Here is a 24,674-nt window from a genome sequence, read left to right on the forward strand (position 1 = left end):
ACCCCGAGTCAATGATGATTTCTGTGTCCACACTGACAAACCGGCGCCCTGCTGGAATCAGAACGCTGTTTACTCGCTTACCCGGGCCCTAAGATTTCCATTTCTATCTGTTTGAAACAAAGGTCTCCCGCTCACTGGGCGCATGCGCTCTTCTAGTCATGTCTGGGGAAACTGGAGGAGGGAAGCAATGCGCACGCGCTTCCGTGAAACTGACGTCACTGAAAAACGTCATTTACTCCTCCCCTCAGTCAATGTTCTCCAGCTTGAGCATCACAATGGGTCTGTGTGTAACGGGCAGAGTTTCAGGCAGGTGGACGATTCCTGTATGAAGCTCAAACTGATATAGCTCCCTGCAGCATCTTTGCTGTTCATTCACAGGTTTAGGAAATCAATCCGCCCAGTGAATCTATGTGTTTGCTGTGACCAGGCAGAAGTTAATGTCTGGTCTTAAAAGTCACTCTTTAATATAATCAGTTTGAACCTCTCAGTCAATGAGTGTCAATTCGAACATTTTGTGTCCAAAGTTTACAGAGAGATCCAGAGGTTATGGATCTTTACATTTCGGATACTATTCACCTCAACCACTGGCATTACTTCTGTTTGTGTGATAGAAATGTGTTTGCCTCTGGCCCAGTATTAGCTGGAGCTGAATCACGTCATCTCTCACCTCTGTGGGTCTGTCAGTTTTAAATTAGTTTTCCCGATCAGGTTCAGATTCTTCGGTGTTTCAAAAAGGAAACCTCTCAATCTTCTAAGTTCCAATGATTAAAAGTTCAACTTGTTTATGATTCCCTCATCAGTCCACAGCATCATTTCAGGAATCTAGTCAGGGAAATTCACTGAACTATTTCAAGATAATTATATCGCTCTCTGGTTCTAAATGATGTTTGGGACAAAATTATTAATGATCATATTTGTATATTCTATTAAAATACTGATGATATGTATGCCTCTGTCCGATGATAGATATGAGGGCCACTCATTGCTATATTGACACACGGTAGCAATAGAGAGACCGATTTCTCTGCCTCTCCCTCCCTTGCTCCTTCTATTTCCTTCACTCTTGGTCCCTCTACCCCCTATCTCGCGAATTCTGGTGCTGTGCACGTTACTAATGTTAATGATAGGTCAATACACACTGGCAATGTGAACACACCTCCAGTGTTATGAGTCAGAATCTCAATGTTCATTCTCCTCTCGGAAATTCAGGCCTGACATTTGATCTGATTACTAAATTGATTTCAGGTGAAGAAGAGTCACACTGACTCGAAAAGTTGACTCTGTCTTTCTCTCCACAGAGGCTCTCAGACCTGCTGAGTTTTTCCAGCTATTTTTGTTTTTGGTTCAGATTTCCAACACCCACACTATTTTGCTTTAATTTCATCGGATCATCTCCAATCAAAAATCGAAGCGAGCTCTGAAAAGCCCTTTCATTTTCAGGAACTTGACTTTGTGTTCATATATAACTGGCCCGCTCTGGTTGTTGAGGTAGGGGTACATTGCAAACTGTGAAATTGTGACCTGTCAGTTCAGGAGGAGCAACATAAACAGGGAAGTCTGGAGGGACCAGGAGCAGTTAATTTGTATTGTCACCAGAAATAAACATCTTGATGTGAGCTTTTCAGATAATAGCGTGAAATCACATATCACAGAATCACACAGTGCAGAAGAGGCCCTTCGGCCCATCGAGTCTGCACTGACACGTGAGAAACACCTTACCTACCTACTTAATCACATTTACCAGCACTTGGCCCATAGGCTGGAATGTTATGATGTGCCACGTGCTCATCCAGGTACTTTTAAAAGGATGTCAGGCAACCCGCCTCCACCACCCTCCCAGGCAGTGCATTCCAGACCGTCACCACCCGCTGGGTTAAAAAAGTTATTCCTCACAGTCGCCATGAACCACCTGCCCCTCACCTTGAACTTATACCCACTTGTGACTGACCCTTCAACTAAGGGGAACACCTGCTCCCTATCCATACTGTCTATGTCCCTCATAATCTTGTACACCTCGATCAGGTCGCCCCTCAGCCCTCTCTGCTCCAACGTAATCAAGACAAGACTATCGAACCTCTTTTCATAACCTAAATGTTTCATACCAGGCAACATCCTGGTGAATTTGCTCTGCATCCTCTCCAGTGCAATCACATCCCTCCTATAATGTGGCCACCAGACTGTACTCCAGCTGTAGCCTCACCAAGGCTCTATACAACTGCTACATGACCTCCCTACTTTTGTAATCTATGCCTCGATTGATTAAGGCAAGTGTCTCATATTCCCTTCCCCCACCCCACTAACATGCCCCATCCGCCTTCAGAGATCTAGGGACACACACGACAAGGTCCCTTTGTTCCTCAGAGCTTCCCAGTGTCATGTCGTTCATTGAATACTTCCTTGTCAAATGACTCCTTTCAAAGTGTATCACCTCACACTTTTCACGGTAAAACTCCATCTGCCTCTTATCTACCCATTTGACCATCCCGTCTATATCTTCCTGTAGCCCAACACACTCAACCTCGCTGTTAAACACCAATCTGCGAATGAGACCATCTACGGCTCACATGCCACAGAGAGCTAAACGTTCGCTGAGTTTACAATCGACAATATTCTTCATAGGAAAGGGAGCAAAGTACGAAAAAGAGGAGGAATTCACACCTGAGAGCTTCACATTATTGACCGCTGTTCCCTGTAAACATGTAGATGTGAACATTGTGTAAGAGAGTGTTGGAACTGGGCGGGAGAGTCAGAGGAATGAAACTGTGTTTGTGCGTCCGTTCTGATCATGAGATTTCCGAGTTCTGCTTGCCAAAACTAAAAATATTTTCTATTCATAAGTTCACTCTTTTCCCCAGCTTGACGCCAAAGTGAGATTTAAAGACAATTTCTTTGTTGTTATCTAGATTTCAGTCGAAAAGTAGAGGACATGTCAGAGATCGGGTGAAGGAGCCGCAGTAAATCCGGTTTTAATCGAAACTCGAGTCTTCAATTCGCGTCAAATCTTTTCAACAGCAAACATTACAATGTCAGAGATAAGAAGGATTTAGTCTGGGACACTGGAGAGCCGGAATTTCCATGGAATTGGGGAGTTTGTGAGGAGAGAAAAACACAGAGAGGCAGCAGCAGCCTGGAGCTGACAGCAGCCTGTCTCCGCCCCGTCCGCTCGCTGCCTTTAAGTTGCTCAGTGCCGCCACCAGCGGCTTCATTTCTGAGCCCGTTCAGATCGACAGAGACACTTTTGTGCAGAGTCCCGGAACATGACCGATACTGCAGCCGCCGAAACGGCTCCTCCAGCCGCTCCCGCCGCCCAGGTCAAGACTCCCAAGAAGAAGAAGAAGGCGGCTCCCCGGAGCAGTGCAGCCGGTCCCAAGCTGGGCGAGCAGATCCTCAAGGTTGTGGCGGATTGCAGCGATCGCAAGGGGATGTCGCTGCCCGCGATCAAGAAGGCGCTGCGCGGCAAAGGGCTGGATGTGGAGAAACTGGGCTCCCAGATCAAGCAAAGCATCAAGAGGAATGTGAAGAATGGCTTCCTGGTTCAGGTCAAGGGCACGGGCGCCTCGGGCTCCTTCAAAGTCCCTAAGAACACAACCCCGGGGAAAGTGGGAAAGAAGGCGAAGGTAGCAGCTGGCAAGAAATCTCCAGTGAAGAAAGCGGCAGCCAAGAAGGTGACAGCAAAGAAAGCAGCGGCCAAGAAGACTCCAGTCAAGAAAGCAGCGGCCAAGAAGACTCCAGTCAAAAAAGCAACGGCCAAGAAGACTCCAGTCAAGAAAGCAGCTGCCCAGAAGTCCCCAGCGAAGAAAGCAGCGGCCAAGAAGTCCCCAGCGAAGAAAGCAGCGGCCAAGAAAACAGCCAAGAAGGCGGCAACTCCAAAAAAGCCGGTGAAAAAAGCAGCCCCCAAGAAAAAGTCTCCGGCCAAGAAGGTGACGGGCGTCAAAAAAGTGGCGATAGGGAGGGCCAAGCCCAAAGGGAGATAAGCAAAGACAGGAAAGAAGGGAAACATCCCGAGCAAATTGTAAACCTCTGAACCCAAAGGCTCTTTTCCGAGCCACCCACATTTCACATGAAAGAGCTGATCCCCTGATCATTTGATCCCTGTCTCCGCGCTGGGAGCAGTTTTTAGATGGAAATGTTTCTTTATCCTTCCACTTAAATCCTATTTTCCCGCTCACTCACTGACACACAGTCCACCCGTCCCCTCCCGCACTGTGCAATAAGACACAGGGATATCCTTACAGCTCCCTATCCGGGATGTGTCCCAGTGCATTCAATGTTTATCTTTTCTTTATTCACATTTTCAGGGTGAGAGTCTGCAATGGAGTGAGCATCGCTCAAAATTCCACCTCACAACTAAGGCCCATACCTGTTGTTGCTCTCATTCTGTTGGAAGAGATGTTAGGGAATTTCTCAATCCCTTTTGGCAGCCTTGAGGGGAGGGGTCGGGGGATAGTCTAGAGTTATGTTGGTATAGAATAGGAGAGGGAATGAAATAGATGCAAACATTTGACTCTTAAGTGCAGAATCGAGGGGGGAATATTACTGAGATGATTGGATTTAATACCTACGATTTTCAAAATAGCTGGTTTATGATGTTGAAGTATTTCAGTTACGTTTAAAGATTTCTGTTCAGCTTTCTTCAGAATTTGATAACTAAATGTATTTCGGGCAGGCAGGAGGAGGGGCTGTCTGACAAGAGACATTGCCCTGACTGTCACTCACGCTGTCTCGCCCCGCCTCTCACACACACACACACACACACACACTCTCTCTCTGTAATTCTCCCTTTCTCAGTCAGGTCGGGGCGGGCTGTATAAAAGCGGAACGTGAAGCAGCTCCCCACTCATTCAGCAGCGATTTGACTGAAGAAGCATCATGTCTGGCAGAGGGAAAGGAGGCAAAGGACTGGGGAAAGGCGGAGCAAAGCGGCACCGCAAAGTGCTTCGTGATAACATCCAGGGCATCACCAAACCAGCCATCCGCCGCCTGGCTCGCCGTGGCGGTGTCAAGCGCATTTCGGGCCTGATCTACGAGGAGACCCGCGGGGTGCTGAAGGTTTTCCTGGAGAATGTGATCAGGGATGCTGTCACCTACACCGAGCACGCCAAGCGGAAGACGGTCACCGCCATGGATGTGGTGTACGCTCTGAAACGCCAGGGCCGCACTCTCTATGGATTCGGCGGCTGAACAAATCGACCCGACTCTATAACAAAACCCAAAGGCTCTTCTAAGAGCCGCCCACAACCTCACATTGAGAGCAGTGACCTTCCAGAGGGAAAGCGAGATGTAGTTTTATATAAACACAGCGTTTCCATCTGCGCATTTTCTATTCACAAAACTATCGTGAGTCACACAAGGTTTCATGGTTTAATTTAGTTCTGTTTTCAGAAATTCACTTCCTTTCTAACTCTCGAAGCTCGACTCCAAGCTTAGCTGACAGCTCCCAAACTAACTCCGAGTCCACAAGATAAAGGCCATCATTTATTACACTTTGATCAGGAGTAACTATTTTGAGACCCATCATTCTCGCTTCATCGCCCCATTATCACCCTGTCTTTTTTCTTCGCCATCTGTTCCTGGGTCGTTGAGACATGACAGGGTCTGGGAGGTACCAGTATACCAGCTTTATATGGATCAGCCTGTATCCATGCTGCATGTTGTCTGGTTCCTGGGAGCACTGAACAACTTTATTCAGGCGATCAATGAAATAACCCGAATTTAAACGGGAATGTAAGGCGAATATTGACAGGCTGATTGAAAAATGTGACTACACTTAATCACCTCGATTTCGCATCCCAGGACGGTCGGAAGGGTGAAGTGGAAGCTCTGATTTTGCTGCATGGTTTGCACTGCGAAGATGCATTTACGCACATTGTGGAAGATAGTTCAAATATAAAAACTTAGAGGTAAACATTGTTTACATAAAGGGTGCGCAATCCGCCCACCCACCCACATCGCCTCCCCCAGCCATAAAACACTACAAACAAGAGCCAAGCCATTCTCTCTATAACATTAATAGAGCTATAAACCGATACGGCTGATCAGGTTTATATGTGAGACACAAAATTTCGCCCATCATTAGGTGCATCATACCAGCCTGCTGTAAACCGATCAGGGAATGAATGATATTTGAATTCGTGTTCGAAAGCAGGAATTCGGACCGAAATCGACTCGCAAACATTGAGACCTTGTGATATTTGTCCATTCAGATTGATTTTATCTGCCTTCAAACTAGGTTTATTTTAATTTCAGTTACTCGTCCCTCTGAAATTGGCGGGCATTTTGAAATTGATGAACTGTCAGTTTCTGCTCCACCAATCAGGGCCCAGAAATCCAGTCAGCCCGCTGCTCTTTTCAAATTTCTCGGCGGGATTGCGCTGCATCCAATCAGGACAGGAGTGTGAGTGCCAAAATTTCCCCCTTCAATAGTTTTATTCCGCCCTGTTGTAAAACGATCAGGGAATGAATGAGAATTTAATCCACGTTTTAATCCAAAACAGGATCTCGGAGCCTGCTTAATTGAAACCGTTATTGTTCATGAGGTTTATATGTGTCCGAAAAATGTTCGCCCATCAATAGGAGGCTTATTCCAGCCCGTTATAAACCGAGCAGGGAATGAATGAGAATTTAATCCGAGTTCCAAAGACAGGAAGTTGTATCCGGGTGAAAAATGGGGCGCACAGACATCGAGTTTTTATGATATTTTTATATTTTGAGATTGAATTTATCTGCCTTCAAACTCGGCTTAATTCATTTCATTTTTACTTGTTCCTATGAAATTGGCGGGCTTTTTGAAATTGATTAACTGTCAGTTGCTTCTCCACCAATCAGGCAACAGAGATTCTTGGCGCCCATCGCTCTATTCGAACGTTGCCAGGGGGATGTGGCGGTAGCCAATCAGGGCAAGTGGGCGTCCGGCATAAGGTCTTAAATAGACTGACACAGAGCGGCTTGATCATTCTCAGAGTCTGTGTTCCACAGCGTTTGTTATCATGGCCAGGACCAAGCAGACAGCGCGCAAGTCGACCGGAGGGAAAGCTCCCCGCAAGCAGCTGGCTACCAAAGCTGCCCGCAAGAGCGCTCCAGCCACGGGCGGCGTCAAGAAGCCCCATCGCTACAGGCCCGGCACTGTGGCTCTGCGGGAGATCCGCCGCTACCAGAAATCCACCGAGCTGCTGATCCGCAAACTGCCCTTCCAGCGCCTGGTGCGAGAGATCGCTCAGGACTTCAAGACCGACCTGCGCTTCCAGAGCTCGGCCGTCATGGCCCTGCAGGAGGCCAGCGAGGCTTACCTGGTGGGGCTCTTTGAGGACACCAACCTGTGCGCCATCCACGCCAAGCGAGTCACCATCATGCCCAAGGACATCCAGCTGGCCCGCCGCATCCGCGGGGAGCGCGCCTAAAAACCCGACCCCCCAGCACCAAGTGCAACAAAGGCTCTTTTAAGAGCCACAAAGTCGGTCAGAGAAAGAGCTGCGATCTCTTAACCACCAGCACTTTAGCCTCTTTGGCCTACAAATTATTTTCCTCACTTTGTCACCGGGTAACTGTCCTTTGCTTCCTTTACTCGGTGTTTGGGATGAATTGAGATCATTTAAAAGGCAAATATTTTAATAATAAGGGAAGTTTTTCGCGAATTCTTGAGACTGGATTTAAATAGTTGCAGCACATACTACTGATGTCTGTAACATGTAACAGTGCTAGCAGGATGCGTCTCACTCTAACCCACCCTTTCACAGATATCATCAGGAATGTTGTCATTAGGAAGCGATAGGGATGTTCACACGTGCACTAAAACCCGGATTCACCTCCAAATGCACCAAAGAGCCACTAAGTCGGTCAGAGAAAGAGCTGCGATCTCTTGTTAAACAATCTAGCTCCTAAAACCCTCGGGCCTACAATTTATTTAAGTCCTTTAGTTAATCCGGTCTCTCCCTCTGCTGCATTTGGGGATATGGGGTGATTCCATTTATAGTTGTTTAGCAATTCACGTCATTGAATTAGAGATGGGATGAGTTAATTATTCAATGAACGTTTCCCTGAACATTGTCAATTGGTCATATATAGATGCAGCACAGACTCCTGATTTCTGGAAAAAGGCAACAGCACCAGCGTCTCGTTGTAACCGGCACTTTCACAGATCGCATTAGAAATATGTCATTCCGAATCGATAGGGATGTTATCGCGCATCCGGATAGACAACAGGTCGCCCCTTTCACTGATCAAGTGAGTGGCTCTGAAAAGAGCCTTTGGGTTCTCAGTTTAAAGAATGGTCGCTTCACTTGGTCTTGGTGGCTGCAGAGGCGCCGCTTTTCTTGGGCAGCAGCACGGCCTGGATATTAGGCAGCACCCCGCCCTGAGCGATGGTCACCCCTCCCAGCAGCTTGTTGAGCTCCTCGTCGTTTCGGACGGCCAGCTGCAGGTGCCTGGGGATGATGCGGGTCTTCTTGTTGTCCCGGGCCGCGTTGCCGGCCAGCTCGAGGATTTCAGCCGTCAGATACTCGAGCACGGCGGCCAGATAGACCGGGGCTCCGGCACCCACACGCTCAGCGTAGTTCCCCTTCCTCAGCAGCCTGTGAACGCGGCCCACCGGGAACTGCAGTCCAGCCCGGGAGGAGCGAGACCTGGCCTTGGACCGAACTTTCCCACCGGTCTTTCCTCTTCCAGACATGGCAACAATCTCACAAGCACTTTCACAGAGAATGCTGATATCCGCCTTCTTTCAGTTCTCTTATACCCTCAGGAGGAATGGTGGTGCGCTCAGAGCTGATTGGTCAATTATGTTATAGCTCATAATATTCTTCATGTTACCAATCAGATTTCTGCCTGACTCACCAATGCGGGCAAGCAACGTATGAAGTCGGAAGTTAAGGGCGCCAAATCATCAGTTAAACAAACGGTTATATATTTCAAATTTGAAATGACCGCCAAAAAATTAATCCAAGGAAATATCGCACAGAAATCGTCTTAGCTAAACAAAGGAAAATTCCTTTACAAATCGTTCTAATGCTTAACATTAAAGCAGTTCTGTTACAGAATGTTAGAAGCTTTCTCGCTCTCTTTTCCTCGATAACAGTTTACCCGAAACTGTAGGTTTCTGGTTTTGCCTGTGGACAAGAGGACAATAAAGGCGCCAATTTTCCAGAATCAAAACTTTTGTTTTATACAATTTCGTGAGTGTGAAGAGCGGATTGCACATTTTTTGGTGCAAATTTGCCTGTATTGAAACTGAGGCTTCCTACACCGCCAGGACTTATACGGAATGAATTGATCAAATCAACTCTTATAATGCTGGGGAGGGATAGCATCTTTGAGGGATCAAAGATAGACTCTGTTTGATTACATTTATGCAACAAGGCAGGGTCTATTCTGAAGCAGCAAGCATACGTTGTATTCACAGTTTTGGTCCCGTCGCTTGAGGAAGGATGTAACTCTTTCGAGTACAATCACAGTTCTTGGTTTCCGGGAGTGGGACATGAACCCACAACCCTCTGATTCAAAGGCGAGGGTGCTATTAACTGAGCCACAGCTGACACCTTGAGGAAGGCTGTAGTTGCACTGGAGGCGGTTCGGAGGAGGTTCACTAGATTGATTCCAGAGATGCGAGGCTAGTCTAATGATGAGAGATTGAGCAGTTTAGGCCTATAGTCGCCCGAGTTTGGAAGGATGATAGGAGATCTAATTGAGGTATATAAGATGCTAAATGGGATAGACAAAGTCGACATGGAGCGAATGTTTTCCCTCGTGGGGCATTCTAGAACGAAAGGCCATAGTTTTTGGCTAAGGGGTGGTAGATTACAATCAGAGATTAGGAGGAATTCCTGTTTTCAAAGGGCCATGAACCTGTGGAATTCACTACCTCAGAGTGCAATGGATGCCGGGGCGCTGAATAAATTTAAGGGTGAGGTGGACAGATTTTTTAATTAGTAATGGGTTGAAAGGTTATGGGGAGAGGGCTGGAAATTGTCGTTGAGGCCAAAATGAGATCAGCCATGATCGTAATGAATGGCAGAGCAGGATCGAGGGGTTTAATTGCCTACTCCTGTTCCTTGTTCTTATGTTTTTTATGTATTCCAGACAAAAAATAACAATTCTCTGCAGGCTATGTGATTCTGGGGTTAAGCCTACCCATCATTATCTGGTATTTAAATGTAGCTTTCATTCACTGACACGCTTTGGTCAATAATATTGTGTTTTTCTCCCTAAATTGAAAACACCGAAATATGTTTCTGTTTTTGTTTTTATCTCTGCAACATTCAGTTTTAAGTCAGTGTGGATTTTACCTGGTGCATGAAAATCCCTGGACATTATTTTATATTTCAGTCGACATATGTTGCTGCTAATATCAGAGTATGTTTCTATTGTCATTTTATTCCCCACGTTATCTGTTAAATCATTCTATGGGTGCATGGAATACTTGTTTCTTCATGATATATAAATGTGAACTTTAATCTGTAATGGCTATTATTCCAAAAAAAATTAGGGAAAAACAATGAATGACAGACCGATTGTCTATTATGTCATAACAGGACACTTAGACAATATCAACGAAATTGGACAAAGACTGCATGCAGTTGTGAAAGGAAATCATCTTGGACAAACCTACTGGAACTTTTTTGGAGAGGTAACTAGCAAAATAGACAAGGGAGAATCAAATGATATGGTGCATTTGGATTTTCAGAAAGCTGTTGATATAGGCCCACAAAAGAGGTTTGTGTACTACATTGAAGTGCATTGGATGGGGGTAATATATGGGCATGGATTGAGAAAAGATTAGCAAACAGGAAACAGAGAGCAGGAATAAATCAGTCTTTTTGAGAATGGCAGGAGGTGACAAGTGATGTAGAAAAGAGATCAGTGCCTGGGCCCCAGTATTCAAAATATTCCACAATTATTTTGATGAAGGAACCAAAGGTAATATTTCGAAGATTGCTGATGACACAAAGCTAGGAGGGAATGTGAGAGATGAGGAGGAAATTAAGAGTGTTCATGGAGATTGAGAGAAGATGAGAGAGTGGACAGAAACAGGGCAGACGCTGTATAACGTGGATAGATGTGAATTTACCCACGTTGGCAGGTAAAAAACAATGGCAGAGTTTATTTAAATAGTGATAGGTTGGGTAATTTTGATATATGAGGGTACCTCCGTGCAGCAAATGATGACCAGGCTGATTCTTGGGCTGGCAGGGTTGTTGCATGAGGAGAGATTGAAAAGTTTTGGTCTGTATTCACTCAAATTTTGTAGAATGAAAGGGAGATGTAGTTGAAATACTGACAGGGCTGGACAGACCTGGTGCAGGGATGATGTTTCCTCTGAGTGGGAAGTCTAGAACAAGTGTTCATAATCTCTGGATAGGGGGTAGGCCATTTAGGACTGTGATGAGCAGAAACATCTTCACTCGGAGGGTGGTGAACATGTGATCAAGCTGCATTCATTTTGTTACCTCGAGTATCTTGTATTATATGTGAATGAATATATTTTCCCCTCTGTGTATCAATGAGTATCTGTGATATTTGCATGAGTTGGATTAGCTCTATATCTAATATATTATGCTATCCACAAAAGTGGGATTTCATTTGAATGTCTCAACATCTGGAATTAGATGTGAAGTTCAAGTTGTTATTCATATAGTCAATCAGTTTCTGTGATTCTGAATGTGACTGTGACTCAGTACTTGTCAGGTTCTGGTAAGTGATTGCTAGTGTTAGCCTGCCGACTTGATTAATGCATTGAAGAAATAGTTTTCACAAACATGCAAGGGATAAAAGTTAGGTAAAGACAAAACCTACACATGTACAATAATGGATTCATATACACAGAGCACAAATTTGAGATACACAATCAGTACAATAATTGAGATTTATGGAATTAATTCCAACACAGCTGACGGTCAGGAGGTAGACAATTAAATTTGACGTAAATAAATTCCAAAACTACATTCTGTATCAGAGAAAGACAAATGGGAAATTAGCCCTGCACACTCCCACACAAACACTCAAACACCCGGATAATCATGCACTAACACACACAGACACACACGCAAAGCATGTGTGGCTGTTTTCCCAGAGACATTGCCCTGACTGTCACTCAGGCTGTTTCGCCCCGCCTCTCACTCTCTCTCTATCTCTCTCTCCCTTTCTCAGTCAGGTCGGGGCGGGCTGTATAAAAGCGGAACCTGAAACAGCTCCCAACTCATTCAGCAGCGATTTGACTGAAGAAGCATCATGTCTGGCAGAGGGAAAGGAGGCAAAGGACTGGGGAAAGGCGGAGCAAAGCGGCACCGCAAAGTGCTTCGTGATAACATCCAGGGCATCACCAAACCAGCCATCCGCCGCCTGGCTCGCCGTGGCGGTGTCAAGCGCATTTCGGGCCTGATCTACGAGGAGACCCGCGGGGTGCTGAAGGTTTTCCTGGAGAATGTGATCAGGGATGCTGTCACCTACACCGAGCACGCCAAGCGGAAGACGGTCACCGCCATGGATGTGGTGTACGCTCTGAAACGCCAGGGCCGCACTCTCTATGGATTCGGCGGCTGAACAAATCGACCCGACTCTATAACAAAACCCAAAGGCTCTTCTAAGAGCCGCCCACAACCTCACATTGAGAGCATTGACCTCAGAGCGGGAGAGGGAAAGCGATATGTAGTTTTATATAAACACAGCGTTTCCATCTGCGCATTCTCCATTCACAAAACTATCGTGAGTCACACAAGGTTTCATGGTTTAATTTTGTTCGGTTTTCGGGAATTCACTTCCTTTCTACCTCTCGAAGCTCAACTCCAAGCTAAGCTGACAGCTCCCAAACTAATACCCAGTCCACAAGATAAAGGCCATCATTTATTATACTTTGATCAGGAGGAGCTATTTTGAGACACAACATTCTCGCTTCTTCGCACTATTTTCACCCTGTCTTTTTTTCATTACAAACTGAATCAAACAGATATGACATACAAAACATGAGTTCCTGAGTCTCATTCACAAAGACTTTGCCGGAGTTGCAGTCTGAAGGCTACACCTTAGTTCACACAAAACCAATGAATGAAACCTGTCTTTGATAAATGCAAAGTTTCATGTTTAAATGTGCATCAGAGCCGGGAAACAGTAATAGATTAATTTCTTGCAGAAAATCGCCGTTAAAGTGAACACAGTTCCGAACGATTAAAATATAGGCCGCCCTTATTGTACTATATCATATTTAATTGCAAGTCCCACACTCGCTTTTAAAATCAGGAATCCATTCGTGTTTAAACTCGGACCTTTTTACAGTCCTAACAGCCGGCGGAATTTCACGTTTACCGAGTGCTGCGGTTAAGCAATATCGGCCTGAATGTACAGCTGTGATATTATTTTAAAAATAATAAAATTACATTATAATATTGTATCCAGATTGCAGGTTATTAATTCACTCCAATTTGAAGTGGTTCCGAATGAGTATTTATCTTGTTGCACGACTCGTGTTCGGTCTGCAGATGGAGCCAGGTCACAATAACTTGCACCTTATCGTTTCAGACACACGTCGAGAAGCAACGGGCCTGATGCTGCTCTTGGAACTTGCCGAGCTCGCCTCCGCCCCCCGTTAAAGAGGCAATGGTAGTGGCCAACTCATCGCCCTCCATACTGATCGGAACAAGCTGTTATATTCTGCACTTGCTGTTTTCTGCAATGCAATAGTGACTTTAGCTCTGAACCTCTCCGTCACTGCAATTCATTTATGCATTTTATTCTATAGCTGTCAGGGCCTGGAAGTGACTGTGAGGTGGACTTTGCTTCTGCTGCCATCAGCTTTTGACAAGCTGTAAAAATGTCAGCTTCATTCCGTGTGTATCAGTCTCTGTTGCTACACACGAAAGGTGTTATCCTTCAGCACCTGTCAGTTTGTGGTACTGTGTATGACTTCAGGATTAATACTCTAAATTTCATTTTTGTCTACCTTGCGGTGTAGAATTCATTTCGTTTCACAATTTCTGTTTCGGATTGAGAAATTGTGTATTTCATTATGTCCTGTCGCTATCCGTGTACTGTGATCGAGCTAATTTTGCACTAAGCAGTAATCTTGTATTATAGGTGGATTTAATTGTACCTCTGTGTATCGCTAAGTATCTCTTATGTACTCAAGACTGGGATTAATTCTATGCCCTGGTGCAATCAGTGAGAGTGAATTCCATCTGAATCTGTCAATATCTGGAAATAAATGTGAGGTTCAAAGAGATACTGATTGATTCAACAACTTTGAGTGAGAGTTGTTTTGTGTTCGTCAATCTGTGGCATGTTATGTGACTGGGTTTCCTCTGTGTCTTTTTGACTGTTTTTCCTTTTTTTGTCGTGTGTCTGTGTGCGTGTTTGTGTGTGTGTGTGTGTGTGTGTTTGTGTCTGTGTATATGTGTGTTTGTGTGTATGTGTGTTTGTGTGTGTGTGTGTGTTTGTGTGTGCGCGTGTTTGTGTGTGTGTTTGTGTATATGTGTGTTTGTGTATATGTGTGTTTGTGTGTGTGTGTGTGTGTGTGTTTGTGTGTGCGCGTGTTTGTGTGTGTGTGGCTCTATCTCTGCATTTAATTTTCTGCTACACTGTTTGTGATTGGATTAATGCTTTGTTTGTCCTGGGTGTGCCTGTGTTTATGTTTTTGTGTGCGTGTGTTTGTGTATGTATGCAAGAGATCTTGTGCGCATGTGTGTTTAAGTATGTGTGTGTGTGTTTGCTTTGCTTTGCATGTGTGTCTGTGTGTGTTAGAGCATGAGTCTGCGAGTGTGTGAGTGTTTGTGTGGGAGTGTGCAGGGCTCATTTCCCATTTGCCTTCGTCCGGTACAGGATGTAGTTTTGGAATTAATTCACATGAAATTTAAGTGTCAACCCTGTGAACGTCACCTATGGTGGAATTAATTCCCTCTATCTCAGTGATTGTACCGATCGTGTATCTCAAATTTGTGCTCTGTGTATATTTTTCCTTTATTGTACATGTGTAGCTTTCTCCTGTACCAAATATGTATCCCATGCATGTGTGTGAAAACTATTTCTTCAATGGGTTAAACTATTACTGTTTCCCGGCTCTGTTGCAGATTTAGACATGAAACTTTGTATTTAACAAAGACAGGTTTTATTCATTTGTTTTGTTTGAATTAAGGTATAGCATTCAGGCTGCAACTCGGCAAAAGTCTTTGTGAATGATAATGAGACCCTTGAAATTACATGCTGTGTACCTCATATCTGATTGATTCAGTTTGTAACGATTTTACGTTATGAATCATAGTGAGCATATTGACCTGGAATGTGTTGTTTATTCATGCTGTACTAATTAAAATTACACTTTCTCCTTATTTCAGATATGGCATGAGATCTTTTGAGGGGAATTTAACGTGCCCCCAGACTCTTGGTCTTTGGTACGGGCTGTTATGTTTTAATTATCAACTTACATGTTTTGATGAATTTTCACGTGTAATTTTACTGTAGTTATCAACATCTGATCTCTCTGTACCCAATCTCTTCTTATTTTGAAAAGTCGGTTATGGAAAAATTGATTTTATTCTGCACCTCTCCATCTCTGGTATGTGTCTGTGGTTTTATAATGTGGGTGTCTGCCCCTGTTACGAGAATCCAGCTTTCTTCTGTATCTGTCAGTGCTCCCTATGAGAGTGGTGATATGTTATTGACTGTACTTGTCAATATCGGCTTTATGAGTGCGGCAGCGCCCCGAAGCCGAATTTCACATTGGGAACACATCAATGACCGTCCTGATTGATCACTTTTTAATCGTTAGCAGTGGCCTCCTTCTGTGCAGGGATTAGTTCTCTGATTTGCATTGACAGGATGGTCAATAAGCATCCAGTGCAACAGGCAGTTATCAAACTATGGTCAACTGCTTGTAAGGCAGGTATGTTAATCCCTGTCTGACCATCAGACTCTATCCTACGCTACACCATCTGCATATAGGAACACATCACACTATAGAGTTTTGGACTTTTGAATTTGATTTTGTCAATTCCCCGTTACATCATCTAATTTAAAGTGCTTCTGCTGCGTACGTATGTTGTTGCACGGCTCATCTTCTGTCAGGAGATGGCAGCAGTTCACTGTAACTTGGATCTGGCTCTTTCTGATCAAACATCTAGAAAACAATAGGCCTGATGCTGCTCTTGAACATGGCCAAGCTCACCTCCGTTAAAAAGACTACGACAGCGGCCAATTACTTCCGCTCCATACAGATCGACACAATGTGTTTTGTTCTGCACTTGATGGTTTTTGCAATGCAATATTCACCCTAACTGGGTACTTCTCGGTCACTGGATTCACTGATGTGTTTTATGCCATACCTGTTGTTTTCAAGCAAGGGACAGAGATATTGCTCTGTAATTGACGGTCTTGGAGTTTCATTTCACAGCATGTGTTGACTGTTGCTGTGTGAGTGCGCTTTTTATTCAATACTTGTCAGATATTTTGACATAAGAGACTGTGTCTTTTTTGTTACCTGCCAGTTTTTTGATATTGAGTGTAAGTTCTATACAGCCGTGTGCTAATTCAGGTACGTGAATTAGATTCCCTACCAACAGCTCCGCACCCACCCCCAAACCCCGCCCCTCCTGTATCTATAGGTCTCCGGGTTGTGTAAAAATGACTTTGCCACGATCTCTGTCAGTTCCTGGTAAATGTGTGCCGGTGTTAGACTGCCCCTGTGAATTTCTGGTGTGTGAGCATTTATTTTATTATGTAGCAGTTCGTTGCTTGGAAGTGATTGGCGCTTTTCTTTTCTCTCCCCCTCTATTCGTCAGTGTGTAGCATGAGAATGAGAGTTTTTATTCTGCATCTGCCAATGTCTGACATGTGAGTGTGGGTCTCTCTTGGCATTTGTCAATGTTTGCAATGTGTGTGGTGTGTGAATGTGAATATTACATTGGGTTATTCAGTGTCAAATCGATCATCGTGTGTTTGAATCAACCTCTCAGTTTCTGACATTTAAATGTGAAAATACCTTAAAATTATCAGTTCTTTTGTATGTCAACTACATCCTGTACCTATAAATCTATTGTAAGCCAATCTAAGATTTACTCATTCTCTCAGTAATGTTATGTGGTTATGTAATCTCTGTTATGACTGAATGGACTTTTCTCGCTATCTGTCAGTTTTCAATGTATGAAAAGCAAATACATGGCAGATGCTTTAAAACATCGATTATGAACATAAGAACAGAAGAAATAGGAACAGGAGGCGGCCATTTGGCCACTCGAGCCTGCCTCATCATTCAATAAGATAATGGCTGATTTCTTTGTGTTTCAATCCCCACATTATCATCTACCCCCATAACCTTTGATTCTCTTGCCTATTAAGAATCTATCTGCCTCTGCCTTAAAAGATCTCAATGACCCTGCCTCCACTATCTTCTGAGGCAGAGATTTCCAAAGTCACACAGCCCTCTGAGAGAGAAAAAAATATCCTCACCCATGTCCAAAGAGGGCGATATCTAATTTAAAAACAGTGCCCCCTATTTGTGGAAACATCCTCTTGGTATCCACAATTTCAAGGCCACTCAGGATCTTGTATACATCAATCAATCACCCCTCACTCTCCTGAGACCCAGTGGAAACAAGCACAGTCTGTCCAACCTTTTCTTATAAGACATCACACTCATTACAGGTATCTATCTAGTAAAGCTCCTCTGAACCACCTCCAATTAGTGTGAAGTTATCCACATCAGTTGAAAAGGCAGCATGGGAGGGTACTATTTAAGTTGTGATGGATTGGGAAATGTTGAAGTAAAAAGGGAACTGGGTACCCGTGCACACCAATCACTGAGAGCAAGCATGCAGGTGCAGGTAGCACTTAAGAAGGCAAATGATATGTTGGCCTTCATCGTGACATGGTTAATTGCAGGAGCAAGAATGTCTAACTGCAGCTATTCAGGGCCTTGGCAAGACCACTCCTGGAGTATTGTGTGCAGTTCTGGTCTCCTTCCTAAGGGAGGATATATTTATCATAAGAGGAGTGCAGCGAAGGTTCACCAGAGTGATCCCTGGGATGGCAGGATTGTCCTCTGAGGAGAGTTTGGGTCGAGTAGGCCTGTATTTACTGGAGTTTAAAAGGATGAGAGGGGGTCTCAATGAAAGGTGTAACATTCTGACAGGGCTGGAATGATTGGGTGCAGGGATGATGTTTCCTCTGGCTGGGGGTCTAGAACAAGGGGTCACATTCTCAGGATACAGGGTAGATGGTTTAGAACTGAGATGAGGAGAAAGTTCTTCAATCAGAGGGTGGTAAACCTGTGCAATTCTCTATGATAGAAGAGTGTGAAAGCCAAGTCACTGAATATATTTAAGAGCAAAATAGATAGATTTCAAGACTCCAAATGGACAAGGCTATGATAACAGTGTGGTTGGATGGTGTTGAGATATAGGGTCAGCCATGATGAAATTGAATGGCAGAGCAGGCTCAACAGGGCAAATGACCTACTCCTGCTCCTATTTTCTCTCTTTCCATGCCTGATATGTGATAATGGATTTCAGCTGTACCAGTTAGTTCATGTTTGGGATGTGTGTGTATTTTGTTCTGTATTCATATCTCTGTCTTGTAAGTGGTATATTTTGCTCTGTTCCTGATAATTTCTGATGAACTGATCGGTGGTTCTGTTTAGAACCTGTTGATTTCTGCTATGTGAATATGGGATTTCCTTTGTCCTTGTCAGTTTATGGCATGAAGGTTTAACTCTGCAGCTAATGCAAATTCCAAATACCGTGAATATTGGAAATCTCAAGAAGAAAAATCAAAAATGCTGGAAATACTGAGCAGCTCTGGCAAGATTTGTGGAGACAGAAACAAAACTGCCATTTGTTTGAAAACTCCGAACTGATGAAGCGCCATTGAGCTGAAATGTTTTGTCTTGTTTTTTTCTCCACAGATGCTCCCAAACTCGCTGATTATTCCTCACATTTTCTTTGTTTGTCCCCCATGTATGTTATTTCCAGCAAGTTCATCTGGCAGTTTCAAATATTTAATTCTGGCTTCCATTCTGACAATTTGCAATAATTGAATGGAGATTTTGCACTGTACCTCTCAGTTGTGTGTATCTGTGTTTTCTGTACCTGTCAGTTTCGAGTATGTGAGGATTTATTTGTACTGCAAATTTTATATTGTGCCAAGTCGATGTGCATCCGTTAGCTTCTCTGAACTTACTGTGTTTTTAATTCTTTACCTGTCTGTGAATGGGGATTCTGCACTGTTCCCTGTTATTTACTCTTGTGTGACTGTATTTTTCCCAACACACTTATAGTTCCAGCTGGCCTTTACTATGCATATGTCAGTCTCTGTAATGTGAGTGTAGCTATTACTCTGCACTTGCTTGTGCTTGATTTGTGAGTATATTTTTGAGTATTTTTGCCTGCATCTTAAATGGAATGTGTGTTTTGCTATTAACTCTCATTTGCTAAGATGTGTGTAAGTGGGTGGAACTAATCCTGTACCTGTACCTCTGTGATATATCAGCGTGATTGTATATCCCCACTAACATTTCAGGGTCACATATGTGAGCATGAAAATGATTTTGTGTCCCTTAGTTTACTGTAAATGAGTGAGGATTTAATCATTTAATGTCAGTCCTCTGTATGAGAATGTCGGGTTTATTCTGTCCTATTACTGGATAATTGTTATTTTTCTCTGTCTGCCTGTCATATGTCTTGTCAGTTTTCCTCTGAACCATCAGGCACCATTATTTGAGCCTGAGTCTGAGGTTGCATTTTCAATTTTATTTGTGATCCTGACCTTTACTTCCCTGTATCCCTCTGTTTTTGGTATGTGACGAGTAGTTTTATTCAGGACCTTACACATTTGAATTCAGGTTTATGTGTGTTTTTCCTGTAGCTATCAAAGTCTGTTATTTGAGTAAGAGTGTTCCTCCCTTTTTAACAGTTCAGTTCTGGAAGAATTGGTTTAATTCTGTATCTCTCTGTCTTGAATGTGCTGTTGATGATACATTATCACTCTCGGTCTCTGTTATGGGAATCCATATTTTTTGTGTTTCTGGCAGTCTCTGCTAGGGGAGAGGTGTTAATATGTTCCCTGTACTTGGTCAATATTAATTTGGTGAGATAAGGTTTAATATATTTATGTTTTTTGAATTGCATTTTCACTAATATTTCTCATTATCCAGTATAATTTATGCATTTTAATTTCATGCCAGTCATTTTCTAGTATTTGAGTGTGATTTCACTTGATATATTTCTGTCTCTTGCATGCGTGCCTTGGTGAAACTTATTTTCAAGCTGTCAGTGTCTGGTATGTTTTATATTTATATGTCAGCCATTTTTCAGTGAATGTGACTTTTATTTTCTGTGTTTTTAGTGCTTTTACTTTTATATATTTTTGCAAATTAGGTAACTGGAAGAGAATCTTAACCTGCAGTCAATCAGTTGTGTGGCACAATCTTGTTACATTTGACTAAGTGTCTAACGTTTACTGCACCTTCAACAGAGAAAATAACTGAGCAAACTATTGGGATTAAAGGGTGACAAGTCCCCAGGACCTGATGGCCTAAGTCCCAGTGTCTTAAAGGAACTGGCAGTGTAGATAGTGAATGCATTGGCTATAATATTCCAAAATTCCCTGGATTCTGGAAAGGTTCCAGTGGTTAGGAAAGATGCTCACATAACGCCCTTATTCAAAAAGTGGGGGAGGGAGAAAGTAGGTATCTATAGACCAGTTAGTATAACATACGTCTTTGGGAAATTGTTGGAATCCATTATTAAGGAAGAAGTAATGGGGCATTTGGAAAGTCAAAATGCAATCCATCAGAGTCAGCATGGTTTTATGAAGAGTAAATCATGTTTGACTAATTTGCTAGATTTCTTTGAAGATGTGAGAAGCAAAGTGGGTAATGGGGATCCTGTAGATGTTGTATTATCTGGACTTCCAGAAGGCATTTGATAAGGTGCTGCACAAAAGATTAATACGCAAGGTAAGATCACACAAGGTTAGGGGTAATGTATTAGTTTGCATAGAGGATTGGCTAACCAACAGAAAGCAGAGATTCGGGAAAAATGTGTATTTTTCTGGATGGCAAGCTGTAACTAGTGGGGTGCCACAGGGTTTGGTCAATGGGCCCCATTTATTTACAATCTATATTATTGATTAGGATTCAGGGATAGAAGGTCCGATAGCTAAATTTGCAGATGACACCAAAATAGGTGGGAAAGTAAGTTGCAATGAAGAAATAAGAAATTTTCAAATGGATATGGACAGGTTAGCTGAAAGGGCAAATGGAGTTTAACGTAGGTAAGTGTGAGATTATCCATTTTGGTCGGAAGAATAAAAAGGCGGTTTATATTTAATAGAGAGCAACTGCAGAATGCTTCAGTGCAGAGGGTTCTGGGTGATCTCGTGCATGAATCGCTAAAAGCTAATATGCAGGTACAGCAGGTAATAAGGAAGGCAAATGGAATTTTGGCATTTATTGATAAAGGAAAAGTGTATAAAAATAGGCAAGTATTGTTGCAACTGTACAAGGCATTGGTGAGACCGCACCTGGAGTACTGTGCACAGTATGGGTCCCCATTCTTGAGGACCGATGTACTTGCACTGGAGGCGGTTCAGAGGAGGTTCATTAGATTGATTCCAGAGATGTGGGGCTTGTCTTATGAGGAGAGATTGAGCAGTTTAGGCCTATACTCGCTAGAGTTTAAAAGGATGAGAGGAGATCTAATTGAGGTATATAAGATTCCAAAAGGAATCGACAAAATAGACGAGGAGTGGTAGATTCCCCTTGTGAGACACTCTAGAACGAGAGGCTATACTTTTAGGCTAAGGGGTGGTAGATTTAAATCAGTGATGTGGAGCAATTACTTTTCTCAAAAGGTCATGAATCTGTGGAATTCACTACCTCAGAGTGCAATGGATGCCGGGACACTGAATAAATTAAAGGAGGAGATAGACAGATTTTTAATTAGTCATGTGTTGAAAGGTCATGGGGAGAGGGCGGGAAATTGGAGTTGAGGTCGAAATGAGATCAGCCATGATTGTATTGAATGGAGGGGCAGGCTCGAGGGGCTGAATTGCCTACTCCTGCTCCTAGTTCTTATGTTCTTATGCATTACCAATGTATATAGTCCTGCTAATTTTCAGCTGCATATGTTTAAATTACTACCGTAATACCTGCTTCTTAACTACCGGGCCAGCATTTAATTACTTAGATGCTGTCAATGTTCCATGTATATACTCACAGATGCTTCTTGTGTGTTTGTCTGTGTGTGTGTGTGTGTGTGTGTGTGTGTGAGTATTTGTGTCTGCAGGTGTGAATTTTTGTGAAAATCTGCATGACTGTGTGTGTCGGAGAGAAAGTGCAAGTTTGTTACTGTGTGCATTCATTTATGCATGTGTGTGTTTGTGCTTCTGTGTGCGTGAGGGCCTGTGTGTATGTTTGTGTGCATGTGTGTGATTTTTTGTGTGTGTGTGTTTGTGTATGTGTGCAACAGATGTTGTGCACATTTGTGTATATGTATGTTTGTCTGTGTGTGTTAGTGCAAGAGCCTGCGAGTGTGTGAATGTTTGTGTGGGAGTGTGCAGGGCTAATTTCCCATTTGTCTTTCTCTGGTACAGGATGCAGCTTTAGAATTAATTTTAATGAAATTTAAGTGTCTACCCTGTGACCATTACCTATGTTGGAATTAATTCCCTAAATCTCAGTTATTATACTGTTTGTGTATCTCAAATTTCTCCTCTGTATATATAACTCCATTATTAGACATGTGAAGGTTTCTTCTGTACATAACATGTATCACATTCATGTTTCTGAAAACTATTTCTCCAATGCATTAATCTATTACTGTTTCCTAGCTCTGTTGCAGATTTTAAAATGAAACTTTGCATTTATCAAAGACCGGTGTTATTCTTTTATTTAATGTGAACTAAGGTATAGCATTCAGGCTGCAACTCGGCAAAAGTATTTGTGAATGATAATGAGACGCTTGAACTCACATGCTGTGTATGTCATATCTGATTGATTCAGTGTGTAATGATCTTACGTTATGAATCATAGTGAGAATATTAAACCGGCATGTGTTGTGTATCCATGACGTATTAATTAAAATTACACTTTCTCTTTATTTTAGATATAGTATGAGATCTTTGGAGGGGGGTTTAATGTGTTCCTCTGTGAGAACCTAGGTACATTCTACAGAATAATTTTGTACATTTCAGTCTGTTGCACTATCTGTAGCTAAGACTGCACTCTTCTGAAATGAATGAGGTGCCTTTCAATCTGATAGTATTTGTGGTTTTGGACTGTGATTGATGGACCTACCTTTCTGCGGTGCTTAGTGAGTGTGAATTGGGGAGAAATATTCTGTCTCCCCTGTTGTATTTGACTGTTGCGTTGAACACGTCTATCTGAAACTTGAGATCAATGTGAATCTGATTCCTGCTCTCAGTGATGGTGGAACTGCTGTTCTGTCTGTGCTTTGAACAATAATGTACCTATGCCTACTCGAAGCATAGAGCTGCATGATTATTTAAGATGGGAAATCTATAGCTTGGCATTGGGGCTCAAAGAGAAATGGTGGCGCAATGTTATATAATTTTGAGATTGCAGGTAAATGTGTGTCTGTGCATGTGTGTATGTGTGTGTGTGTGTGTGCGTGTACATTTACCTGCCGGTCTTTAGTATGGGAGAAATTTATTTCTTCTCCACTATTTATATTCCACTATGTGAATGTGGGATCACACTGTATCTTTCACTTTTTAACATCTTACTATGGCGTTTATTTCTTTCCTGCCTGTGAATGGGGATTCCAAAATGCACCTAGTTATTTGTTGCTGTGTGACTGTCTGATTTGTTTTATGAATGTTTGTAATTGATTCTGGGCTTTACTCTGGATCATTGACTCTCTGTAATGCATTTGTGGCTATTATTCAGCACCTGTCAGTGCCTGATTTGTGAGTAAGCATCTTACTTTCACTGTTTCTGACATGTAATGCATATTTTTACTCATTGCCTCTTAGTTACAGGTATGTGGATTTGCATTTTATGTTCTGTATCTGCAATACTGTGAAATGTCAGTGTGATTCATTTTCCTGTTCTTTGTGTCAGGATCAGAAATGTGAGCATGGAAAAATTTGCTGAAACTCAGGTTATTTCAAATGAGTGAGACTTTACTCATTTGCTGTCAATCCCTGGTATGAGAAGGTATGGTTTAGTCTATGCCCATCATATTCTTGTGTGTGAGTATTGTCTTTTCCCATGGTCTGCATGTACCTTGTAGGTCATTGTCGATTTTGCTGTGAACTTGTCAGCCTGTATTACTTAAGTGTGATATTCACATTGCAGCTTTCAATTTAGTGTGTGAGCAAGGACCTCCCCCCACACTAACATCCCCCGCACTACCCCTGACTGTATCTCTTGGTCTTTCATACAGGCTGTTATGTTTTAGTCAGCAACTTATGGGTTTTGATGCATTTTCAGGTCTGACATTACTGTAGCTATCAACATCTGATTTCTCGGTACCCAACCTCTTAATATTTTGAAAAGTCTGTCATTGAAAAATTGATTATATTCAACACCTCTCTATCTCTGGTATGTGTCTGTGGTTTTATTATGTAAGTGTCTGCCCCTCTTACAGGAAGGTAACTTTCTTCTGTATCTGTCAGTCCCTCCTATGAGAGTGGTGTTATGTTATTCACTGTACTTGTCAATATCTGCTTTGTGAGTTAAG

General features: G+C 43.0%; 5 protein-coding genes across 5 annotated transcripts; 4 read left to right on the top strand and 1 right to left on the bottom strand.

Annotated features, from left to right (window-relative positions):
• The first annotated feature begins 3,257 nt into the window (after positions 1 to 3,257).
• On the top strand, positions 3,258 to 3,974 carry LOC144672424 (histone H1.3-like). Its single transcript, XM_078534269.1, has one exon. The coding sequence runs from the start codon at positions 3,258 to 3,260 to the stop codon at positions 3,972 to 3,974; it is 717 nt and encodes a 238-aa protein (XP_078390395.1).
• Positions 3,975 to 4,869: 895 nt separating this feature from the next.
• Positions 4,870 to 5,181, top strand: LOC144672385 (histone H4). The gene has a single exon (XM_078534230.1). It carries the CDS (start codon positions 4,870 to 4,872, stop codon positions 5,179 to 5,181), a length of 312 nt encoding a protein of 103 aa, XP_078390356.1.
• Positions 5,182 to 6,986: 1,805 nt separating this feature from the next.
• Positions 6,987 to 7,397, top strand: LOC144672447 (histone H3). Its single transcript, XM_078534290.1, has one exon. It carries the CDS (start codon positions 6,987 to 6,989, stop codon positions 7,395 to 7,397), a length of 411 nt encoding a protein of 136 aa, XP_078390416.1.
• An 808-nt stretch (positions 7,398 to 8,205) lies between these two features.
• Positions 8,206 to 8,665, bottom strand: LOC144672472 (histone H2AX-like). The gene has a single exon (XM_078534316.1). The coding sequence runs from the start codon at positions 8,663 to 8,665 to the stop codon at positions 8,273 to 8,275; it is 393 nt and encodes a 130-aa protein (XP_078390442.1). The 3' UTR covers positions 8,206 to 8,272.
• Positions 8,666 to 12,219: 3,554 nt separating this feature from the next.
• LOC144672386 (histone H4) lies at positions 12,220 to 12,531 on the top strand. The gene has a single exon (XM_078534231.1). It carries the CDS (start codon positions 12,220 to 12,222, stop codon positions 12,529 to 12,531), a length of 312 nt encoding a protein of 103 aa, XP_078390357.1.
• Positions 12,532 to 24,674: the final 12,143 nt, after the last annotated feature.

Source organism: Cetorhinus maximus, chromosome 38 (assembly GCF_964194155.1).
Source record: "Cetorhinus maximus chromosome 38, sCetMax3.hap1.1, whole genome shotgun sequence".
Classification (NCBI taxonomy): domain Eukaryota; kingdom Metazoa; phylum Chordata; class Chondrichthyes; order Lamniformes; family Cetorhinidae; genus Cetorhinus; species Cetorhinus maximus.